The sequence below is a fragment of the Nicotiana sylvestris genome, chromosome 1 (assembly GCF_000393655.2).
Source record: "Nicotiana sylvestris chromosome 1, ASM39365v2, whole genome shotgun sequence".
Taxonomy (NCBI): domain Eukaryota; kingdom Viridiplantae; phylum Streptophyta; class Magnoliopsida; order Solanales; family Solanaceae; genus Nicotiana; species Nicotiana sylvestris.
In genome coordinates, this window is record NC_091057.1 from 123,138,790 (window position 1) to 123,164,735 (window position 25,946).

The following is a 25,946-nucleotide window of genomic DNA, read 5'->3' on the forward strand; positions in this document are numbered from 1 at the left end:
CGGGCTGACCAATACCCCAGCATCATTCATGCATTTGGTGAACAGTGTGTTCCGACTTTATCTTGATTTGTTTGTCATAGTCTCTATTGATGATATTCTGGTGTATTCGTCTAGTCAGGAGGAGCACACAGAGCATTTGAGAGTTGTGTTGCAGAGATTGAGAGAGGAGAAACTTTATGCAAAATTCTCCAAGTGTGAGTTTTGGCTCAATTCAGTGGCTTTCTTGGGACACGTGGTGTCCAGTGAGGGTATTTAGGTTGATCCGAAGAAGATAGAGGCGGTTCAAGTTGGCCCAAACCATCCTCAGCCACGGAGATTTGCAGCTTTCTTGATTTGGCAGGCTATTATCGTTGGTTTGTTCAGGGATTCTCATCTATAGCATCACCCTTGACTAAGTTGACTCAGAAGGGTGCTTCATTTGTATGGTCGGACGAGTGTGAGGAGAGCTTTCAGAAGCTCAAGACAGCTTTGACCACATCTCCAGTGTTAGTTTTGCCATCAACTTCAGGTTCATATACCGTATATTGTGATGCTTCGAGAGTTGGTATTGGTTGTGTTTTGATGCAGGAGGGTAGAGTTATTGCTTATGCTTCTCGTCAGTTGAAACCCCATGAAAAAAACTACTTCGTTCATGATTTGGAGTTGGTTGCCATAGTTCACACATTAAAGATTTGGAGGCATCACTTGTATGGTGTGTCTTGTGAGGTGTTTACCGATCATCGCATCCTCTAGCACTTGTTCAAACAGAAGGATCTCAATTTGAGGCAGCGGAGGTGGTTGGAGTTGCTTAAGGATTATGATATCACTATATTGTACCATCCAGGAAAGGCCAATGTGATGGCCGATGCCTTGAGCCGAAAGGCGGTGAGTATGGGGAGTTTGGCCTATATCCCAGTTGGGGAGAGACCTCTTGTGATTGATGTTCAGGCCTTGGCCAATCGGTTCGTAAGATTAAATGTTTCGGAGCCCAGTCGGGTATTGGCTTGTGTGGTTTCTCGGTCTTCCTTATATGATTGCATCAGAGGGCGCAAGTATGATGATTTACATTTGCTTGTCCTTAAGGACAGAGTTTAGCACGATGATGCCAAAGATGTGACCATTGGTGATGATGGGGTGTTGAGGATGCAGGGCCGGATCTGTGTGCCCAATATAGATGGGCTTCGGGAGTTGATTCTGGAGGAGGCCTATAACTCGCGGTATTCCATTCATCTGGGTGCCGCGAAGATGTATTAGGATCTCAGACAGTATTATTGGTGGAGAAGAATGAAGAAAGACATTGTGGGATTTGTAGCTCGGTGTCTCAATTGTCAGTAGGTGAAATATGAGCATCAGAGACCGGGTGGCTTGCTTCAGCAGATGGACATTCCAGAGTGGAAGTGAGAGAGGATCACTATGGACTTTGTTGTTGGACTTCCAGGGACTTTGAGAAAGTTCGACGTTATTTGGGTGATTGTGGATTGGCTGACCAAGTCCGCGCACTTCATTCCTGTGTGTACTACCTATTTCTCAGAGCGGTTGGCAGATATCTATATCCGAGAGACTGTTCGGTTGCATGGTGTCCGAGTTTCCATCATTTCAGATAGGGGCACTCAGTTTATATCGCAGTTTTGGAGGTCTGTGCAGCGAGAGTTGGGTACTCAGGTTGAGTTGAGCACAGTTTTCCACCCTCAGATGGACGGGTGTCACAGCTCCTTTTTCCTACACCCTCGAAAAGAGTATAAGGGAGTTTTTTCAATTTAAGTGACAATCGAAACAGGATTATTTTATTTAAAATTCAGAGTCGCCACTTGGAATAATTTATGGTGTCCCAAGTCACCGGTTTAAAATTCCGAATCGAGGAAATTGACTCTTATTTACGGTCTGCGAACACAGAAATCTGGGTAAGAAATTCTGTTAACCCGAGAGAAGGTGTTAGGCATTCCCGGGTTCCGTAATTTTAGCACGGTCGCTTTGATCATACTTGGCTTGATTAAATTGTGTAATTACTTATTTTAGAACCTATGTGCATTTGCCTCTTTTAGTTAAGAAAATATCTTTAAACATGTCACGCGTACGTGCACCCATTTGTTTGGCGCGTCAAAAATCATGTCACGCGAGCGTGTCCACAATTAATAACGCTTTATCATTATTAAGAGAATTTGGTCGAAGTTTCACGAACGCATACTCCGGTTTTGGTTTTAGAAATCGCAATCATGTCACGCGAACGTGTCCACAACCACGATAGTATATTAAACGTGCCTAAAGCAAACTACAAACATTTGTCATTTTTATATTCTAACTCATAAGATTAGTACGAGGGCCATGGATGATTAAATTGTGGATGGCATGCCTCGGTCTATATGAACTAAATTAAATTAGTAACCTATGAAAACCCATTTTGTTATTGAGAAGATTTGATCGGAATTGCGCGGACGCATACCCCAAATTGGTTTTTATAATCGTAATTATGTCACGCGAACGTATTACACAATCACAATAATAATTTAAGATTTGAGAGTGAGACAACCAAAGAAACTAAATAAGAGTAGTCAATTTCATTATATCATGTAACTTAGTAACAGATGTAGGAATCATTCTAAAATTTTGGAGCTTTTTTCAAATTATGCTAAATTAAAAACAAACAATGAAAAATTCACGTCTCAGCTATTCATGGAAATACATTTTGTGTAAAACTAAACTACTAAAGAAAACTAAATTATTTTAAGCAAATGAACTAAGAACAGAAAAAAAATCTTTAATTTGTGGACTAAGGAAACAAAACATGCTATGGCTAAAACTTTAAACCAACAGACACGACAAAACTTTATTTTACAAAAAAAACTATACGGTGACCCATCAAACAAACACTGAACCAACTTTCCAGAATTCTAAATTGGATTCAATTACAACGAAACCTTGTTCAACTAATTTATTTAATAAATAATAGAAACACATAAATGGAGCCTAAAGATATAACTATTATCACTCAATTGCAGTCATGAGTTATTAAAGAGAAATGCAAAATCAGTATAATTTCATGATAATTTTCACGCCAAGACTGAATCTTCCCCATAAACACGTAAATAGTGCACAAACAATGTAAGCTCAACACATTAAGCATCAAGCCATGGATGAAATAAAGATCTAAAGTAAAATTGAACCTTTATTAATAAATTCTAACCTTACTACGTACAGAAAAAGTCAACAAGTTCGGCTTCGGAAATGAAAATCAACTGCGATGTTCGCTGATCGGAAAACTTCCAATGGGACACCTCGACTTGCGACTCAACGAAGACCTCCTCACAGACCTTGGTGGGGGCTCAAGTTCAAGAAGATTAGGCTGCTGAAGTTGTTGCAAATTTCTTTCTAATTGTGCCATTGCTGCATAACAGTGTTCTCTTTCTGCCTTAAAGTCTTTTGCTTGCTTGATCATTTTGTTCTCAAAGATGGTGACCCTTTTCTTCAACCCCACAATCTCATTGTTATATTTTTCTTTTAACTGTTTAACCAAGCGCTCTCGTTATTCCGTATTCTTAGCCAATTTTGTTCGAGCCCTTGCTAATTCACCCTCCAGCTTGTTCAAGTCAAAACCATACTCACTCACCTTCGGCCTAAGGTTATCTATAAGTTTTTCATCTTTTGCACTTCTGGTGGGGTTTTCGACTGCTATTTTCATTTCCCGAATCTGGGCTCGAAGGGCCTCATTTTCTTTGGCTAACCTTTTCTTTTCGCCTTTGGCTTCTTATGCTTGGAGATCATTGTTGAATTCCATGTTTCTCAGCTTTTCTTTCAAGGCATGAATCTTGGCTTGATATGTCTTTTCTTTTTCCCCCCATGCCAACCTTTCTTGGATTTTGTCGTTAAAAGCTTGAATAAGAGGTCTTTTGGCAGGCCTCTCGGGCTCGGGCTCTGGCTTGTTGTTTACGCAAGACCTTTTCTCAAACCAAGCAACATAGTTTGGATCTACTTCCCCCTTTGCCACATCTGGTACCTCAGTGCCATTTTTCAGATATCGGCAGTTATTCCAATCCTGCTGAACTAAAGCCTCAGGCAATGCAGCTTCTGGATGCAGCTCTATGACCTAGGTGCTTAGATCTTCATCTTCGGGCACAATCTGGTATCTTCCCAATTGCCTCAAGACCCTCTGCGGCGCATATGGCTGGATACTCTTTACACCTATCAACCTTAGGTAGCCCTTGGTAGTAGTCATGTATATGGCTTCTGTCCTCGGGAGCCATCCTATAATTCACTCGACCTGACCTGCTTTGAGAGCTTTCAAGTGGGAGACCCATGCTTCAAACCCTTCTGGCACGTGATAATCCTTTACCCTCTCCTTGTAACTGGCGATGAAGTTACCCGGGCTCGAACCATAACTCGTGAATCTGGGGTGATGGCGAAGATGCTCGATCAACCACATTTGTAGAAGGACATTGCAACCTTCAAAGAATTGAGCCCCGGCTTTGCATAATGTCAATGCTCTATAAATATCTGCCAGTACCAACAGGACAAGTGTATGATCTTCCTTGATAGTGAGGATTTGTGCAATTCTAACCATACGAATATCCACTGTCCCTTCCTCATTTGGAAAAACCATAATCCCCAAGAACGCCACAATAAATGCAAACCGGTGATGAATTTGCCAAAGGCCCTTATCTTGTTTATTGCTCAAACCCTTTTCATGCGTTTCGAAACCAGTTGAGTGCCCGAACCTGAAGTATGAGAAATGGAAAGCACAACACCTTTTTTTACATGGGCTTTCTTTTCTGTTTACTAATATTCAGGATGTCAAAGAACTTGTGCACCGACGGAGCCCTCAAAAATATAAGTTGTTGCTTCCTCAAATCCCGGCCAAACTCAATGTATACAGCCATTTCCTCCAAAGTAGGGGTGATCTCGAAGTCCGAGAAACGAAAAATATTGTGGGCAGGATCCCAGAAAGTTACCAAAGCCTTGATTAGATCTTCCCGTGGTTTAATCTAAAAAATGTTTATAAGGGCACTCAACTGTTTTTTCACCCATTCTGACCATCTTCATCTAGATCATTCCACCATATACACAAGTGCAACTGAGCCTGTTCCCTAACCACTTCTGGCGGATCCTGGATAGTATTCATTTATTCCTGTGGAAGGTTAAGGTTAGGGTTGACTCTAGTGGACGTTTTTTGTAAAACAGGTTTCCAAAAATTTTGTTTTTTACGCGGAAAAAAAAAAATCAAGGACCATGATTCCTTCCCATATATGTCAATTTTAGCCAAATGACTGTTTTTACAAACGTGGCCCCTTCCCAATTCCATATGAATTTTGAGGCCAGGGAGGACTATTTTATGACACTTCACAAGCTTGTCTGTTCTTTTTACGAAAATAGCCTTTCAGCAACTGGAAATACTCTAAGGCTATCTCGGCAAGAACGGTTTAAGACATTGTCGAAGCTGGATCGACTTATTTTGACCAAAACTCCAAACTACATTCACTTGACCACTAACTCTCTTTTTCTTGTTTTTTCAAAAAAAATAAGGCCGAACCTTATGTAGGTTGCCTACGTATCCCACATCCGGTGAGAATCAAACTTGCGTAGTTCGGTCAGCTTTGACACATTTGAAAAGGACACGGTGTTTGACACTTTTGAAATAACTCTCTTTCTTTTCTCTTTTTTTTCTGAAAAATTTTGGTAGAGTTTCGGGATGTTTTCAAATACCGGATTTTTAGAACCGGGTTTTATTTCTTCCCTACATCACTCTTGGTTTTCCTTTTACTTTATTTTCCTAGTCGGTCAGCATGCAAGCCGAACCAAATAAATGTTCACATAGCACATAGAATGCATCAGGGTGGTCTGTTTATTTTGGGCACATCTGTCCTAGACGGACCCAACTCCTGTGTTGAGCCCCCTAAGTCAAATGCACGTGATGCAAACAAGCATTCCTACTATGGATCCGGCATGAAGCTGTGTTTTTCTAGGTTTAAATCCTGGGGTTTTGTTCTAAACTTGGGGTACCCGAGCGGACAACTGGGGCCGAAGAGAGGGCGACGTACCGGGAGCACTGAAGTCTACCTGGCCTTGTCGCTTGTCTAATTACTTATTTTAGAACCTATGTGCATTTGCCTCTTTTAGTTAAGAAAATATCTTTAAACAGGTCACGCGTACGTGTACCCGTTTGTTTGGCGCGTCAAAAATCATGTCACGTGAACGTGTCCACAATTAATAACGTTTTATCATTATTAAGAGAATTTGGTCGAAATTTTGCGAACGCATACTCCGGTTTTGGTTTTAGAAATCGCAATCATGTCACGCGAACGTGTCCACAATCACGATAGTATATTAACGTGCCTAAAGAAAACTACAAACATTTGTCATTTTTATATTCTAACTCATAAGATTAGTACGAGGGCCATGGATGATTAAATTGTGGATGGCATGCCTCGGTCTATATGAACTAAATTAAATTAGTAGCCTATGAAAATCCATTTTGTTATTGAGAAGATTTGATCGGAATTGCGCGGACGCATACCCCAAATTGATTTTTATAATCGTAATTATGTCACGCGAATGTATTACACAATCACAATAATAATTTAAGATTTGAGAGTGAGACAACCAAAGAAACTAAATAAGAGTAGTCAATTTCATTATATCATGTAACTTAGCACCAGATGTAGGAATCATTCTGAAATTTTGGAGCTTTTCCAAATTATGCTAAATTAATAACAAACAATGAAAGATTCACGTCTCAGCTATTCATGGAAATACATTTTGTGTAAAACTAAACTACTAAAGATAACTAAATTATTTTAAGCAAATTAACTAAGAACAGAAAAAAAAACCTTTTATTTATGGACTAAAGGAAACAAAACATGTTATGGCTAAAACTTTAAACCAACAGATACGACAAAACTTTATTTTACAAAAAAAAAAAAAAACTATACGGTGACCCATCAAACAAACACTGAACCAACCCTCCAGAATTCTAAATTGGATTCAATTATAACGAAACCTTGTTCAACTAATTTATTTAATAAATAATAGAAACACATAAATGGAACCAAAAGATATAACTATTATCACTTAATTGCAGTCATGAGTTACTAAAGAGAAATCAAAAATCAGTATAATTTCATGATAATTTTCACGCCAAGAGTGAATCGTCCCCATAAACACGTAAATAGTGCACAAACAACGTAAGCTCAACACATTAAGCATCAAACCATGGATGAAATAAAGATCTAAAGTAAAATTGAACCTTTATTAATAAATTCTAACCTTACTACGAACAGAAAAAGTCAACAAGTTCGTCTTCGGAAATGAAAATCAACTGCGATGTTCGTTGATCGGAAAACTTCCAATGGGACACCTCGACTTGCGACTCAACGAAGACCTCCTCACAGACCTTGGTGGGGGCTTCAAGTTCAAGAAGATTAGGCTGCTGAAGGAAGATTTCCCTTGAAGCACTACAAAGGGAACGAATCTCAGCTTCTAAAATCGAACCTGCCTCATTGTTCTTGCATTCCTAAATTCCAATAGCTATATCAATAATGTTACTCTTGTTTTTCATTGGAGTATGGTTGATTGGAATTTTTTTTGTTTGTTTTTTATTGTCTTTTTATGGTGTCTTGTTGCTGGGATTTTTTAAGAAGAAGAAGCAAACGGCGCTCCCTTTATTCGCGGCTGATGGTGGTAGTTTGCTAGGTCTCTAGGTGTGTTATGGTTGGAAACGAAAAGGGATAGGGCTGAAGGGTTTCTCCTCTGTTTTGGTGTTCCTAGAAGAAGAAGAAGATGATGATGAAAGGGGAGGGGGGTCTATGGGGTGTCACCGGCGGATCTCAACTTTTTAGGTCCCTAGGTCTAATGTATTTTCAGCTGCTAGTGTTGTATGTATATGTCTAGATCTTGTTTGTTTTATAGGGTTTTTTAGGTTAGGGGTATAGGCTTAGGAATTATGGGCTTGGGAATTGGACCAAACACTAAAAAAACGGACTACAAGATTACAATAGGATAAACTAAGCCAAAACTAACTCTTCCTTCTAAATATACAATTTATAATATAAGAATATAAAACTAATCTTAATTAATTGAACTAAACTATATTAAAACATGAAACTATTTTTGTGTTTTCAAGATTATATAAAAATAAAAATAAGGTGTTATTTTATATATTTTTTATTTAAATTTATGAAAGATACATAAACTAAAATATTTTTGTATTTTTTTTGTGATGAAATAAAGTAAAAGCATCAAAAATAGTTGAAATAGCGCTATTAAGCCTAAATTAAATACATGCTAAAATTTGAAAAATCTTGAGGAGGGTCAAAAATCATATGTCTACAACGGGCAGTCTGAGCACATTATTCAGATATTGGAGGACATGTTGCGTGCTCATGTCATTGATTTAGGAGGGTCATGGGATCAGTTTCTACCGCTTGCGTAGTTTGCTTATAACAACAGCTACCAATCGAGTATTCAGATTGCTCCATATGACGCTTTGTACGAAAGGCGGTGTAAATCTCCAGTCGGTTGGTTCGAGCCCGGTGAGGCTAGGCTATTGGGGACAGACTTGGTGTAGGATGCTTTAGAAAAGGTGAAGGTGATTCAGGAGAGGCTTCGTACAGCATAGTCGAGGTAAAAGAGTTATGCTGATCGAAAGGTTCGGGATGTGTCCTACATGGTAGGTGAAAAGGTTCTGTTGAAAGTTTCGCCCATGAAGGGTGTTATGAGATTTGGGAAGAAAGGGAAATTGAGTCCTCGATTCATTGGGCCTTTTGAGGTGCTTCAGAGGATTGGGGAGGTGGCCTATGAGCTTGCGTTGCCACCCAGCTTGTCGAGCGTGCATCCGGTATTTCGTGTTTCTATGCTCCGGAAGTATATTGGGGATCCATCTCATGTTTTGGATTTCAGCACGGTTCAGTTGGATGATGATTTGATTTATGATATGGAGCCAGTAGCTATTTTGGGTCGTCAGGTTCGAAAGTTGAGGTCAGAGGATATAGCTTCAGCGAAAGTGCAGTGGAGAGGTCGGCCCATGGAGGAGGCTACCTGGGAGACCGAGTAGGAGATGCGGAGCAGATATCCTCACTTGTTTGAGGCTTCAGGTATGTTTATTGACTAGTTCGAGGACGAACGTTTGTTTAAGTTGGGGAGGATGTGACGACCCGGCCAGTCATCTCATGAATTATCGCTTTGTTTCCATCATTTCTGCTTCTTTATGCTTTATTTATCCGTGTTATGTGGTATCGGTTTGGTCGAATCAAATCCGGAATGATTTTGGTAAGGTTTGAGACACTTAGTCTCTTTTAAGGAAGCTTAAGTTGAAAAAGTCAACCGGATGTTGGCTTATGTGTTAGAGGGCTCGGATGTGAGTTCTGATGGTTTGGTTAGTTTTGGGAGGTGATTTATGACTTAGGAGCAAGATCGGAATGAGTTTCGGAGTAGATTTAGGCTTGAATTGGCGAAGTTGATATTTTGGCGATTTCCGGTTGGTAGGCGAGATTTTGATAGAGGAGTCGGAATGGAATACCAAGAGTTGCTGTAGTTCTGTTGTGTCATTTGGGATGTGTGTGCAAAATTTCAGGTCATTCGGACGTGGTTTGGTTGGTTTTTTATCAAAAGCATAATTCGGAAGATTTTAGAAAGTTAGGCTTGAATCCGATGTGTTTTGGTTGATTTGATGTTGTTCGAGGTATTTTAAAGATTGGTACAAGTTTGAATAAGGTATTAGGATATGTTTATGCTTTTGGTTGAGGTCCCGGGGGCCTCGAGGTGATTCGAATGGTTAACGGAGAAGTTTGGACTTGTTGCAACTGCTGAAGTTGCTGCTTCTGGTATTTCCGCACCTGTGGATTGGGGACCGCAGGTGCGGCACCGCATAAGCGGAAGATTGGCCGCAGAAGTGGAATTTGGAGAAGTCGTTAGGAACCACAGAAGCGGTTGGAATACCGCATCTACGATGGCGTAGATGCAGAAAGTCGATCGCAGATGCGGAAAGGGGAGTTTAAGTGAGGATCGCAGATGCAGTGGTTTGGACCGCAAATGCGGTACTGCAGAAGGTATATATTGTTTTCTTCGCGAATTTTTGCAAAATACTCCATTTTTGAAGACGAGAAAAAGGCTAAGGCATAGGATTTCGAGAGGAATAAAAGGATATCAGTTGGGTAAGTTCCCTAAGCTTAATTACTTGGGTTTAAGATCATTTTTCCCTTGTTTAATAATGGTTTTAGTGGAGATTAAGGAAGAAAAATTAGGGATCAAGGCTTGAGATTAAGAGACCTTTAAATAGGGATTTGAGGGGTCATTTGGACTCCGATTTTAGTGTTCTTGATATGTATGGGAGAATAAGGATTCCGTTGATATAATTTTTATCAAGTTCCGATATACGGCCCGGAGGTCGGGTTTTGGCCAATTTCGGGATTTTTGGCATTTATTTGATTGTTTTCGCTTGGTCTTCATTCCCTTAGCATATTTTGACGCCGTGATTCTGATTTTGGATAGATTCGACGTGAGTGGAGGCTGATTCGAAGGGCAAAGGCATCGCGGAGTAGTATTTTCACCGGTTTGAGGTGAGCAACCATTGTAAATCTAGAACTGAGGGTACAAACCCCGATATTTGACTTGTTTTAATAAATGTGGTGACGCGCATGCTAGGTGACGAGCGTGTGGGCGTGCACCGGTAGGGATTGTGACTTGGTTCGTCCCGTAGTGACTATTAAGCCGCGTATTTGACTTGGAACCTTATGATATTCCGTACTTTAGCTAATTATACTATATTATGGGTTGTATGCCATGTTTGGGGCCTTGTGCCGACTTGTTGATACCCTTAGGGGCGTTTTTATTGTTTTTCCTCACTTTACTTGTTGAAAGCATATCCTCAGTCATGTTTTACCTGTTTAAATGTCTAAAACTAGTTTTATCACTCCACTTCTAATTGAGAGGACTGTTTGGACTGAGTTCCCTAATTTCTATTGTTGTGCCCGAGAGGCTGTGAGGTTAATGGCTGAGAGAGGTTGAGAACCTAATAGTGAGGATATTATATGTATATATATTATGGATCGGGTTGCACGCCGCAGCGATATATATACTGGATCGGGTTGCACGTCGTAGCGATATATATATATATATATATTAGATCGGGATGCGCGCCGCAGCAATATGACGTTTGGGCTGTAGGAACCCCGCCGCAGTAATATGACGCTTGGGCTGTAGGAACCCCTTAGGAGTCTGTATGCCCCCAGTGGGCGTAGTTGAATATAAATTACGGATCGGGCTGCACGCCGCAACGGTTACTATGATTTATATTACTATGAGATATTAATGAGTTTGAGTGCTGAGAGTGAGTATTGAGTGACGAGAGTTGAGTCAGAGTGACCGAGAGGCCATATTCTGAGTGATACCTTGCCCGGGGTGCCCAGTTATGATATTTTTACTGATTTCACTCTTCTTTTAAAATGAGCCTCTGTTGGAAAAATTGCTAAGTATATGATTTCAAATGTTTAAACTGAAATTTGATGATTCGATAAAACTGGTTTTAAACTGTGAAGTTGACATGTTATCCTGTTGTTTTCTTCAGTTATATGATTTTTAATTGCTCATCACTACTTTCAGACCTTATTTACTTTAGTTACTTACTGAGTTGGCGTACTCACGTTACTCCATGCACCTTGTGTGCAGATCCATGTGCCCGAGCGGCAGAGTGAGGGTCCTCAGCATTGTCAGAGTTTGCTGGAGACTGCAAGGTAGTTGCATGGCGTCCGCAGCCCTGCTCTCTTCCTCTTATCCTTGTTTCCCGCATTTTAGACTTGTTATGTATTAGACAGTCAGACTTGTATATTTAGAGGCTCTAGACTCGTGACACCAGATTATGGGGCTGTGTAGTTTCCTGTTTATTTGACTTCCGCATATTTTATGTTGCTTTAAACGTTTATAATGAAATTTGATATTTAAAACCTGTGTTAGAAAATGACTTATTGTTAAAGGAAAAAGGGTTGTGATTCATTGATCGGTTGACTTGCCTAGTAATGTGATAGGTGCCATCACAACTGGTATTTGGGGGTCGTGACAGCTAATGACTTAAATATCCCAACTTACGTATAGAGTATTACAAAAAAATACTGAAAATTTTGATAAAGTGATTTTCAAAAAACTCATTTTTAAACTATTTTCAAAAACTTGTAAAATTTCATAAACAAGCATAATTTTGAAAAAAAAAAAAAAAAGGAAAAAGGTTCTATGGACAAACATGACCTAAATACCATCCTTAGAGGGGGATGGAATCACATGCTCGCTCTCTTGGAAATGGACTATGGAGTGAAGAATGATATCAGGTTGGCGTATATACGGGTTTTTGTTACAAATTATTTGCTTTAGTTGTTTCTTTTGTAACACAAAAAAAAAAATCTAATATTTTCAAAATTCAATTTTCTTTAGTATTTCAAATCTTCTCCCCTGAATGGAATGACTCAAAAAAGTATTCACTATCTTATACTCCTGGTTAGCGATATGAAAACTATTATAAGGAAAAAATTCGAAGTTGTAGCTAAGATATCGTGCGATTTTATAGTTTAATAATGAAAAAAATCCAAGTTTATCATAAGCTATCAACTTGCTAAACTATGCCTCATTTATTATTGCTAGTCAAAAAAAACTAATTGTTACCTTTTTGTATCGTATTTGTCCGTTTTTTACTATTGCATCTCCACTTTATCTATTTAATCGTTACACAATAATTCAAATATTATTCTTTAATATTTATAGTCCTTATATAATTGTTTATCATATATTATTCAATTTATTATATTTCACTTTATAACTAACAACCCCAAAAATGTCATTTCCAAATGTGTAAGAGCCAGGGGAAGGTGAAAAATGTTAACAATGACAATGACACTTAGGAGATTATTGAGATTCAAACTTGTAATATTTTTTTTATAACGCAATTGTTCACCTTTTAAGGTAAATTCCATTAAATACTTATGTAATATGACTCAATTACATATATACTTTCTATTTTTAAAATAAAACAGTTACATCCCTTTACTATAAAAATCCTACCCAAAATCTAACACTATTAACCTTACATTTTGAAATCAAACATCCAAACTTCTTATGTAATAAACAATTCTACGCAAATGAACATTCAGCTAATAACTAAATTCCAAATATTAGGTGAAGAATAAATATCAAACCAAAATAAAAATGAGAAACGTATATATGAAATGTTATAGGGAGTAGTAATTCTTATGAAACATCTTACACGTTCAAAATGTAGGGAAATAATATGAGAAAAATAACAATAACATTGTTATAATACTATTTGTAAGCAAATATACGAATTGGCTTGAGTCGTAATGCACTGTCTTAAAAACTATTTCACTAGTGTGAAATATTTTTCCAGTATTAAATGAGCTTACCTCTATTTTATTTAGAGGATATAGGAATCAGCAAAATATTAAACTACAAACTCAACTAGTTAGAAGAGAAAGAACAACTAATATCTTATGCCAATTAAAATATATAGAAGAAGATTAGAAGGAGAAGGATGTATAAGAGGGGAGAAGATATAAGTATTTCTTTTGTCTTGCACGTTGCTAGTGATGGAAAAGAGAGCTTGACAATGACTATTTATAGCCTCATTTGCATGAAGCTTTGTTTTGCATGGCAAAAACACGGCTGATGGAATTTGTTACTTTACCAAGGCATTTTGGCATCTTTCTAATGGCTTCTAGAAGGAATGCCACATGGTTTTGATTATGGCATTTGTCACCAAAGACTTTAAAATGTTGCCACAGTCCCCCACTATTTTAAAGACTTTTTGAAATAAACTTGCTAGATTTGTATGGTCTAAATATAATAGGTTTGGTGTCTTTTGGACTATGAACCAAACATAAATCGCTAAAGCTTGACCCACAAAATTATTGGTGAAATATAATATTTTTATGAATCAATAATTCTTATTGTAAGTCAGAAATTTTATTAATCACATTTCGACCCTCACAATTTTGTTGTTCAGTGTTTTTTTGCGCCCAATAGGGCATGTGTGTGCCCAGTTATTCATGAGAGCTCTAGAGACTAGGCCAAAATCTCATAGGAGCGGTCTCATTCCACTCTCATATAGGTGATTCATCAAGTGTATACTGCTTTTAAATACATCATCCATAAGGAAAATGAATTCATTAAGAATTATAACTCAACCTCTCAATTAGTAGCAATCAAGCACTATCTTTTAGTGATTCAGTGTCAATATCAACTTGTTATTATCCATATGAACCTACTTCATGGGATCTCCAATAACATAGGTTGGGTTACCATCTCTATTGATAATATGTCGGCCTTAACCCCATCTCTCTTGAGGTTTGAAAAATTAATTTTCTTCCCACAGGTTTAGTTAGAGGATCGGCCAAATTTATCTCTGACTTCACATAGTCAATAAAAATTATTCCATCTATCAATGGTTGTTTTATGGCATCATGTCTCAATTTCATATGTCTACTTTTACAATAAGATTTATTCTTTGAAATAGCTATTGCCGCTTGACAATCACAATGCATAGACACAGGAGGCAATACATCCTTTATTAAAGGAATATTAGCTAAGAAGTTTCTCAGCCACTCAGCCTCAAAACCAGCTAACTCCAGAGCTACGAACTCTGATTCTATAGTCGATCTAGCTATGATCGTCTATTTAGTTGATTTCCACGATATTGCACCACTACCAAGCGTGAATACATAACCACTAGTGGATTTTGTCTTATCTGAATCAGATATTCAGTTTGCATCACTGTACCATTCTAAAGTGGAAGGAAATCCAATATATAGGATACCATAATTAATGGTTCCTCTCAAATATTTTATTAGTCTGACTAATACAGACCAATGCTCGTTGTTGGGATTATGAGTATATCTACTCAGTCTACCCACGACATAGGCTATATCATGCCTTGTAAAATTTATTAAATACATCTGACTCCCAATAATCTGAGCATATTTAGACTGAGCAACTGGGTCACCATTATTCTTTTTCAACAGAAATTTAGTATCAAAAGGAGTGCTCACAGGTGTGACATTGAAATATTCAAGCTTCTTAAGAAGTCTCTCAACATAATGTTCCTGTGATAACATTATGCCATCTTCACTCCTTACAACTTTAACTCCCAATATCGTATTTATTTCACTCAGATCTTTCATATCAATATTAGTAGATAAAATTAATTTAGTATTTTGCCCAATATTTAAAATTGTACCAAATATAAACGTATCATCAACATTTAGACATATTATCATATAATCATTGTCTACCACTTTAGTATAACACATTTATCAACCTCAACTGAAGAAAAATCGTCTCTCAGTAAGACTTGTTCAAATTTCTCATACCACTACTTAAGAGCTTGTTTAAGGCCATAAAGAGATTTAATTAATTTACAAACTTTATTTTCTTGTCTATGAATGACACAGCCTTCAGTTTGAACCATATAAATTTCTTCTTTTAAATCACCATTAAAAAAAGCTATTTTGACTTTCATTTGATGGATAAAAGTCTTACAGATTAAGGTGAAGGTAATTAAAACTCTAATAGAAGAAATTCTACAACTCTAATAGAAGAAATTCTACTTACTGGTGCAAATGTATCAAAATAATCTATATTTTATTTTTGAGAAAATATTTTTGCTACTAACCGATATTTATCTAGAGATCCATCAGGATTAAATTTCTTTTTGAAAATTCATTTACAACCAATAGGCTTTGCACCAGGAGGTAAATCTGTTAAAATCCATGTTTTATTTGAAATTAGAATTGATTTTAACTTTTATTGCTCTTTCCAATAATTAGCTCCTGAAGAAGATATAGCTTCAAAATAATTTGATGGTTCATTATCGACAAGAAAAGTTTGAAAATCATTTCCATAAGAAAAATATTTTTTCCTAAGCCTTTTGCTCCTTCTCAATTCCTCGTTAGAGGTAGTTTCATTTTTTGTTTTAACGGGTGTATGAGAAATTTTATCAGATAGTGGATAAATATATTCAAAGAACCAAACATTCTTTGTCTCAACTCTCACTTATAATATTGCAATCAAGCAAATCACTTTTTAAAACAAGAAATCTATATGCAGCAATATGTTCAGCATATTTAATAAGCATGCAATCAGTAATTTTAGAACCTATTTTTCTCTTTTTAGATCATGCAAAAGAACTTTACCAAGACATCCCCACACTTTTAAATATTTTAAGTTAGGTTTATAACCCTTCCATAATTCATACGGAGTTTTTCCAGTTCTTCTATGTGATATTCTATTTTGTAAGTGACATGCAGATACTATAGCTTCACCCCACAAATTGTTAGGTTCTTTAGAACTAACTAACATAGAGTTCATCATCTCTTTTAATGTTATATATTTCCTTTCAGCTGCTCCATTTCTATTCAGGTGAATAAGACAGAGTTACTTCATGAATTATTTCTTCTTTTTTCACAAAAATCATTCAAAGACAAATATTCTCCACCTCTATCAGATCTAATTCTCTTGATGTTTCTACTAAGTTGATTTTCAACCTCAGTTTTATAACAAATAAAAGCATTAAAGGCATCATCTTTATTTCTAAGCAAATACAACTTAATAAATCTAGAAAAACCAACAATAAAAGTCACATAATATCTTTTACCACCTCTTGTCATAGTTTGCTTTAGATCGTCTAAAGCTGTTGGAATCAAGGATAATAATTCAGTTTTTCTATTTACAGAAAAATAAGTCTTTTTAATACTTTTAGATTCATCACATATTTCACACTTATCTATAATGTTTGAGTCTAAACCATATATTAAACCTAATGAGTGCATTTTTCTTATATATGCAATATTAATATGTCCTAAACTTGCATGTCATAAAGAAATAGACTCGATCATATAAGCAGAAACAGATGGAATTCCATTGATAATATCAGAAATATTAAGTACAAAGAGTCCCTGATTACAATAGTCATTTCCCACAAATACATTATTTTTGGTCATTGTAATCTTAGCAGATTCAAATGACACTTTTGCTTCGGCTCTTCCCAATAAGAATACAGAGATCAAGTTTGCCCTTATAGTAGGGACATATAGTACATCAACAAGGGCTAAAGTTTTTCCCGAAGTGAGTTTTAGGAGAGCGTTACCCTTACCCAAAACTTTAGTAGTACTTGAGTCTCCAAGGTAGACCTCTTCTCTATCATCCTCTACATGAGTATAAGAATAAATTAAATGCTTCTCAATTTGCACAAATGTGCAGAGTAGCCTCAGAGTCTACCATCGATTCTTTTACATATGCTACAATATTTACTTGAGAAATGCCAATTGCAATAATATCACATCCTTCAGCTAAGTTAGCCTTAGGAATATTAGTCTTTCCTTTTGTCATTTCCTACTCTATACTTGCACTGTGAGGCATGATGACCTGATTTTTCACAAACAAAATAAGAGCCTTTTTTCTTTTAAGGTTAGAATTCTTGAGCTTGTAACCTTGAGACTTATTCTCGTACCTTTTTGCGGTTGTTGCTGCCATTTTGCACTAAGTTTGCTTTAAGTGCTGTCATCCTAGCTTTGGCAGATTCTTTTCCGCTGGAATCTTCAATTAGGATGTGGGTCACAATTTCCTCAATGGTAAATTTTTTCTGTTTGTGCTTTAAGTTGTTCTTGTAGTTACTTCACGAGTCAGGCAGTTTCTTAATTAGCACTCTAGCAACAAACTTTTCTGGTAAAGACATCCCTTCAGCATTCAAGTCTTCTAGCAATTTTTTATATTCGTTAATTTGCACGGTCATATCTCTATCATCTCTCATCTATAAAAAAAAATTTACTACAAATTTTTATTTTGTAGCATCTTGAGTAGTGAATTTTTTAATTAAGGCTTCCCGTATAACTTTCGCTTCCTTATAACTGCAATACACGTCAAACAGTTCATTAGAAATAGTTTGTAATATAGTATGATAACATACCTCGTGGGCATGTTGCCCATGATTTTACTATTTTATTATCAGCGTCTGGACTAGGTTGTGCATGCAGCAGTGCATGTGCAACACCGTGGACATCAATAAGTGAGAAAATACGTTATTGCCAATGCTTGAAATTTTCATTAGCGAAAATTTTAATATTTGATACATCTGGAAATGGCCTGGCATATGATAGTGCAACTGGAACTGGAGCAGCGGAGGTAGCTCCAATCTTGGTAGTATCAATAGTATTTTTAGCACCAATGTTGTTTGCCATAGTTTCTTAGATTGTAGGAAAATAACACAAAAAAATAACAATAACACCACTACTCTCTCTGTTTCAATTTATGCAAACCTGTTTGATTGGGCACGAAGTTTAAAAAAAATAAAGACTTTTGGAATTTGTGGTCTTAAACAAGTCAAAAGAAGTCTAGAGTATTTGTGTGGTTATAAAAGCTTCCCATTAAGGGTAGAATTGTAAGTTGAAGATAAATTGTTACCAAATTTAGAAATGGGTCGTTCATTTTGGACACAGATAAAAAAGAAAATAGGTTCACATAAACTGGAACGGAGGGAGTATAATATTACTTGTAAGCAGATACATGAATTGACTTGAGTCGTGTTGGGCATTGTCCTAAGAAACTATTTCAGCAGTGTCAGGATTAAACAAGCTTACCTCTATTTTACTTAGAGGATATAAGAATCAACAAAATACTAAATTACAAACCCAGCTAGTTAGAAGCGAAAGAACAACTAATATTTTATGCCAATTAAGATATATAGAAGAAGATTAGAAGGAGAAGTATGTATAAGAGGGAAAGAAGATAGAAGTATTTTGTCTTGTAAGTTGCAAATAATGAAAATGAGAGATTGACGGGGGCTATTTATAGCCTCATTTGCATGAAGCTTTGTTTTGCATGGCAAAAACGTGGCTGATGGAATTTGTCACTATACCAAAACATTTTGCAATCTTTCTAATGGCTTCCAGAAGGGATGCCACATGATTTTGATTATGATATTTGTCAACAAAGGTTTTAAAATATAGCCACACAAAATATAAAAAAATTATTACTAGTAAATTAACATATCTTATGAAATAATTCATGATCATTTCCTATTAAGAGTTTCGAAATATATGTTTTCCATTTTTTTTTAAAATTTGTTGTTAATCAAAAGCGTAAAGAAAACTTTGTAACAAATCTTTGTTTCTTCCCTAACGTTCATAAGGTAATTAAGTACACATGATCTTCTAATTGTAATTTTGATTTATTTTTTAGTTATATATTTAATAGTATTAACTATAGATCTGCCTCAATCTTTTTTCTTTTCAAATAAACATTTAACATCCTAGTAAAATGAAAATTTTGTCACGATATAGGGGGTGAAAGTGTAGAAATACGAAATTTAAGAGATGTTTGCATAATTAAGTCATATTAAAGGATGTTTAGTGTAATTTAATTTTTATAACATAGTTTCCCTCTTTTGTTGGGACATCACCAGTGTTGCTTTCACTGATTAAAGACCGTAAAAGTGTTAGTCAACTTAGAATCCCCGTTGACGCCGTCACTCCACTCCTGTCACTACTAAAATCTTCTTTCTCATACAATAAAATTGCCATAAAAAGCTAAAAACAATTAAACACAGAGTTTCCATTTCGCGATTATTCCCTCTTTATTCTTTAACCTCAAATAAATCCTCTTCGGAAATTCTTCGCCGTAGTCTTCGAAGTTCTTTCTCTAGATCTGAGCTTCAATCTTAAGTCAATGCAAAATCTTTGGATCTTCAACTCCCTATTTTGATACACCTCAGCTAGGGTTTCGAGTCGCCGATTTATTTCCAAGGTTTATCGTGAACTGAATATTTACGTAAAAAATGCACGTGTACGGCGTGATTCTAGGGTTTTGTTGTTGAATTTGTGTATTTAATTTGATGCAAAAAAGAAAAAATTGCATTTCTCAGCTCGGGAATTGAGTTTTTCAAGTTTCCAGATTGATATTGTATGTTTTTTCGAAACTTTTGATAGTTCTTCAGTTACAGCTGTCTTTTGACTTATTCAGTAAACGCAGTGACTTTCACATTGTTTCATATATAGTTTGCATGTGTGGTAATGTTGAACATTTCTGTAAGTGAGGTCATTTTTGAAATTAGGAAGATGTTGTGACGAATGGCGTTGAAGTTACCTGCTGCTGAAGCAGCTAAGGTTGCGATTGAGTCAATAGGATGTGGATATGATATATCATTGGACTTGAGGCTCAAGTATTGTAAAGGTCATCCGGGTAATAGGCGTTTAATTGAAATTGATGAAGATGAGGGCCGGGAGGTTGTGCTTCCTGGTGGTATTTCAATCCCTAATGTGTCAAAATCTATCAAATGCGATAAAGGAGAACTCACCAGGTTTCGCTCTGATGTTCTTTCTTTCCAGCAGGTATCTTCTGTTTCTACTTGTCTTTGGTCATTGAATCTTATGTTCCCTACACCTTTAAGTTGCTATAGTGATATCGTGTTGCTGATGTTATTTGCTTTTCTATGAAGAGGTTAGAATCTGTTGTGGTTGTTGTGTGAATGTGCTATTTTATATGTATTTTATGATGCCAGCTGGTTATTATACTAAGAAGTAGGAATATTTTAATGTATAATTTCTTAAAGTAGGAGCGGTGATGCTATCTTCATGTTATTGTCTTTTAGTTTCTCCGAGGTAAAAATAAATGGGAAAATAACTCACTTTTGTACATGTACTTCTAGTCTTTTTTCGGCTGTTAATTATTGAAAAGTTGAGCAGAGTAGCTATTTTCTGCAAATTTTGCCAGTCTTATTTTTGTGCTCAATCTACAAGTTCCTTGCTTTAACTGCAGATGTCAGAGCAGTTCAATCAGGAAGTATCCGTGACTGGTAAAATTCCTTCAGGGCTCTTCAATACTATGTTCGAGTTTTCTGGTTCTTGGCAGAAGGATGCAGCATACACCAAGACCCTTGCTTTTGATGGTGTGTTCATCACATTATACTCTGTTGCTCTAGAAAAATCTCAAATGGTGCTGTGCGATTATGTTAAAAAGGAAGTTCCATCAACATGGGATCCTGCGGCATTAGCAAGGTAATATTTTTACATATTTATACTGATAAACATTGATATTTTTCTGATATCTTATTTCAAGATAGTTTCCATTCGTTGGATTTCTGTCTGAAGGAGATTGGTCATCGATGTGAACATCTTGAGGTCCAATTGAAAAAACAAGCTCCTTCAGATCCATACTCCATCTGGACCTCGCTTTAATTTCTTCCCTTACTGTTTAATCAAACTTTTACACTCTGTTTCCGTTTAAATTCTAAACAAAAATATATGCAAGGGAAGGGAAAGGAATCAGTTAATGACACCTCAATATTAACTGTACCTCAACGTCCTTTGAGTTCTTTGCATATTCTTTTATTTATCTTGAGGCATTCTAGTTTGACCAAAATCACATAACTCTTCAAGTTACAAATTGGAGTTAGAGGGCTTTGGTCCAACTGCTTGTTAGGCCACTATCTGGTATTTACCTGCTTTAATGTCATTTATAAATTGGTCAAGTACAAGCAACACACTGTTTACTGGACAGTTCTAGTCTATAGAACTCTATCACACTAGTCGTGAAATTTTGTTCATTTTTCAGGTTTATTGAAAAATTTGGTACTCATGTCATTGTTGGTATAAAGATGGGAGGAAAGGATGTAATATATATGAAACAGCAGCACTCCTCCTCCCTTCTCCCTGCGGACGTGCAAAAGCGTTTGAAGGCAATGGCAGATAAGAGGTTTTCAGGTGCAAATGAACAAGGCGGAATAGGATCTGAGCAGGCACATCAGAACGGGAAGGTTAAGGATCTCGCCTGACCCTCCTATTTCCACAATCACAACAAACACTAACACACACACATGAAATATACTCTTATATGGAGCTTTCAAAAACCGTATGCTGATCACATTTTTCTTACTTCTTTTATCAAAATGACAGCTCTTTTCTTACTTTGGCAACACTACTCAGAAATACCCTAGAATTTTAGTTGTACGTGTTAAAGCACTTATACATCTGACCATCTAAACAACACTAGTTGGTGCCTTCTATCTAATACGTTCAACTTGCATTAGAAGTTCTTAACATTCTCCAGCTTTGAGGTGCTATTTACAGTAGAAGCAAGGATGATCACTGATTACCTTTGAGCATATTACTTAATACAAGCATTTCATGGCGGGTCAGCTCCTTTGGATTCAAAAACAAGATAATCTGAAGTTTACGTGTTTATGTTAATCTTATTTCTTTATGACTCAAAAATGTTTTTGACACAAATATTTTAAGTGCAATTGGCTTCTTCATAAAAAAAGAAAATTAATTCAAGTGCAGTTGGCTTTCAGTTATTTAGGGATTTACATATCATCATTGTTGCTTGAACGGTCAAAATTGTCAACCTTTCCTTTTCTTGGCTGTTTTGGAAAGTCCTTTCAATCTCCTTGGATTTTTTTTTTGAAATGCTATATATAAATCTCTGCAAATGGTTGGATGAGAAAAGCTTAGTAAGATCTTCTATGACCGTATAGGCAGATATAATTAATATCTGCAGATGGATTTACTTTATAGGTGCATTTGTCAGACAGTTGGATGTTAGTTGAAATCCATATTGTCAGGTTCAAAATCAGGGTTTTTTTTCATAACCCTTAGATTATTGGAAATTTTTTCACTACATATTGGTGTGTTACTGTTATTATGAATCTATTGCCTAAGTCTCTAATTTTGAAAATGTTGCCTCAGTTTGAGATCAGGGAGCACCGGCTAAGGTTTGCTGATCCCAACATATCAGGTTCATATACACATAAGGAGGTATGTGGTATAGGGTCTCCATCATGTCTGTTAAATTTTCTGCACTTTAGAGTTCTGAAACAAGTTTGTGCAATTTGTCAATTGGCTGCTGAAATGGCAGGATACTGTTAGCATTTGCAAGAGGAGGGGTGGAGGTGATAGCAGAGGCTTGACGCATAATCAGTGGTTACAAAGTGTACATCAGGAGCCTGATGTGATCTCAATGTCCTTCATCCCTATCACCTCACTGTTGAGTGGCATCTCAGGAAGTGGATTTTTGAGTCATGCTATAAATCTGTACTTGCGCTGTAAGTTAGAGGACAATATTTGTTGTTTTCTTGCCTCTAACTTCTATGCAATATAAGTTTTAGACTTCTATGTGCAATGTACATTGCCAAATGTAACATTTCCATTTGATAGTTATTGACAAATGATACAAGGTAGGAGGGCCTGCTGATTTCCTGCTAATTTTGCAGCTTTCTGCTAATTATCCTAAAGAATGATGGCTGATTTAAATGTCTGCATTTTCTCAAAATATTAACATCTCATTTGTTCGTGGAGTATTTTTTAAATCTTGCAAAAAGTTTTTTGAAAACAAAAAAGAAGAGAGTAAATCTTTTTCCACTCATAAAGCTCTTATAAATCTTCAAAAATCTGCAGTTATCTAAAAACCTTTTCTTTATGAACTTCTTTTTTCATTATTTTTCAAAAAGCTTTTTGAATTTTTTTGAGACGGCTCCTAAGAAATTTGATAGTCAATTAACTGCATTTGGATGTTTATTATGATTACCGGGAAATATGCTTTACCCTTATATAAAGTGTTGTCTATTATGCAGATAAACCACCAATTGAAGAGCTTCACCAGTTTTTGGAATTTCAGCTGCCAAGGCAGTGGGCACCGATCTTCGGTGATCTTCCGCTTGGTCCTCAGAGAAGGCATTCAAATTTTGCATCTTTGCAGTTTAGTTTATTGGGTCCCAGGCTTTATGTGAACACCACTCCGGTGAGCTCTCTTAATTTTAACACCTCAGTTTGAGATTATATCCTCTTTGTACTCCTTACACAGCAACACCAACTTAAAATAATCCTGTCATCTTCCTGAAGTTATATGCGATTAACATTGCATACCACACTGCATACCAAGGGGAAAAGCTACTTTTTATTTGGGGCGTTGGTGTTTCATATATTATTTGACACCGCCTTTTTCCCTGTTCTTCGACTAACTCAGTGTAATGTGATCTCACAGTTAAGGGTTTTGCTCTCGACCCTCAGTATATCATCTTTGTCTCCCCATCTCACCTTAGTAGCCATCATAAGTATTCCACAGGAACTCTTCAAGCTCGCCATTGTTCAAATTGTGGTGTGTATGCTCCCTCAAAGTTATCTATCAGATCATGCATCCTTCTTAAAGTGTATCCTATTTCCCATTATCAACAATATAGTCGACAGATTTAGTAAACTTTTCCTTGCCTCTCATAATTCTTTTTTAGCAAATTCACCCCATGAGAGTTTGTCACCTCACCCGTGACAATCTATTATGAAATTCCTTACTGAATGGCTATTATCTTTTTCCATAAATTATTCTCCTCTAGAACAAATCTTATTATTTCCCTAGTAGCACCATGTTAAATGAGGACAATCCAAATCCTAACCCCAAATGAACCAGGGGTTCTTGTACTTCTCCAATCTTCCAAATGAAATTTCTTCTCCCCTTTCTTTCCTTCCCATAAAAAATCTCTTATCATTATCTCTGATTTATTTGTAACAGTTCAAGGCATATAAATCAGGAGACATTTATTGGTGGGTATGTTAGAGAGGTCAACGTCAACTATGACATTTTTTTTTTCGGTAGGATTTGGTTGTATTTCTTCATATATTTAATACACATGATCCCTAGTAATAATATCTTCTCGAAGTGATGTGAGACTATAACATTAGTTCTTCATTTAAATAACAACGCATGCCCCAGTGAACTATTATGGGTGAGGAGCAGCTTGGAGTGTACAGCTAACTGTTCTGTCTTTCAGAAAGGCTGTTTCTATTAAGTTCCAATTAAGATTTTAGTAAGTTAAGTTCACTGCAACAACAGTTGGCTTCATTAGTTTCTTTTGGTCTTGTACCGAATGCTTGGGATCAGGAAAGGAAGGAAGGGAAAACACTGTTGAAAAGTCTGCTTACTACCTTCTTTCTAGGCATCCATGTGATTCATATTTTTCATTGCAGGTTGATGTTGGCAAGAGGCCAGTGACTGGACTTCGTTTGTATCTTGAAGGTAAAAGGAGTAACCGCTTAGCTGTGCATTTGCAGCATCTCTCATCTCTTCCTAAAGTCTTCCAGCTTGAAGATGATCCAAATGGAAATTTTCAACGAGAATCATATGATCGCAAATACTATGAAAAAGTTCAATGGAAGAACTTTTCTCATGTCTGCACTGCTCCTGTTGAATCTTATGAGGATCTTAACATTGTTACTGGAGCACAATTGGAAGTTGGGGACTGCGGGTTTAAAAAGGTCCTCTTTCTGAGACTCCGTTTCTCGACTGTCATGGGAGCTACTATGGTAAAGCACCCGGAGTGGGATGGTTCCCCTGGGTTGGCCCGCAAATCTGGACTGATATCAACTCTCATTAGCCAGCACTTTACATCAGTTCAGAAGCCACCTCCACAGCCAGCTGATGTGAACATAAATTCCGCCATTTACCCTGGTGGTCCTCCCGTTCCTGTGCAAGCCCCTAAGCTCTTGAAATTTGTCGATACTACTGAGATGACTCGAGGACCACAAGAACCTCCCGGTTATTGGGTTGTTTCCGGTGCAAGGCTTATGGTTGAGAAAGGAAGGATCTGTCTGAGGGTCAAATATTCCTTGCTTACTGTAATACAACCCGACGATGAAATACCAGAGTAAATGAGAATAGGTTCTCTTTTATGCTTAGACAGAAAATGAAACTCTAGAGGGAGAAGTGGCAGCATAGTTTGTTGCTGACTTTGTCGATGTTGAACCACCTGTTGTATAAAACCTGGTGAAAGTGCCTAAAAAGGGGATAGGCAACTGATTCTGTACTTTGAGATGTCTGTAATGTTTGTTCTCTCTTTTGTTTCAAGCTAAATGTAAATCTTGACAATGTTGGTTGTAATATAATTTTAACTTATTTTCTCTCAAATGTATGCGTCATTGCTGACTTCGGTGCTAAACCAATCA

General features: G+C 36.7%; 1 protein-coding gene across 1 annotated transcript; it reads left to right on the forward strand.

Moving 5' to 3' along the window:
• Positions 1-19,452: 19,452 nt before the first annotated feature.
• LOC104231066 (MACPF domain-containing protein At4g24290) lies at positions 19,453-25,908 on the forward strand. The gene is made up of 8 exons (XM_009783994.2): positions 19,453-19,761; positions 20,069-20,345; positions 20,773-21,011; positions 21,568-21,769; positions 22,701-22,769; positions 22,870-23,056; positions 23,585-23,751; positions 24,972-25,908. The coding sequence occupies exons 2-8, from the start codon at positions 20,085-20,087 to the stop codon at positions 25,650-25,652; spliced, it is 1,806 nt and encodes a 601-aa protein (XP_009782296.1). The 5' UTR covers positions 19,453-19,761; positions 20,069-20,084; the 3' UTR covers positions 25,653-25,908.
• Positions 25,909-25,946: the final 38 nt, after the last annotated feature.

What these genes read in the sequence shown, in the direction of transcription:
- LOC104231066 (XM_009783994.2), top strand. Translation starts at nt 20,085, where the DNA reads ATGGCGTTGAAGTTACCTGCTGCTGAAGCAGCTAAGGTTGCGATTGAG. An exon ending in GATCCTGCGGCATTAGCAAG is followed by an intron (nt 21,012 to 21,567) that starts GTAATATTTTTA and finishes TTCATTTTTCAG; the next exon opens with GTTTATTGAAAAATTTGGTA. An exon ending in TATAAATCTGTACTTGCGCT is followed by an intron (nt 23,057 to 23,584) that starts GTAAGTTAGAGG and finishes TCTATTATGCAG; the next exon opens with ATAAACCACCAATTGAAGAG.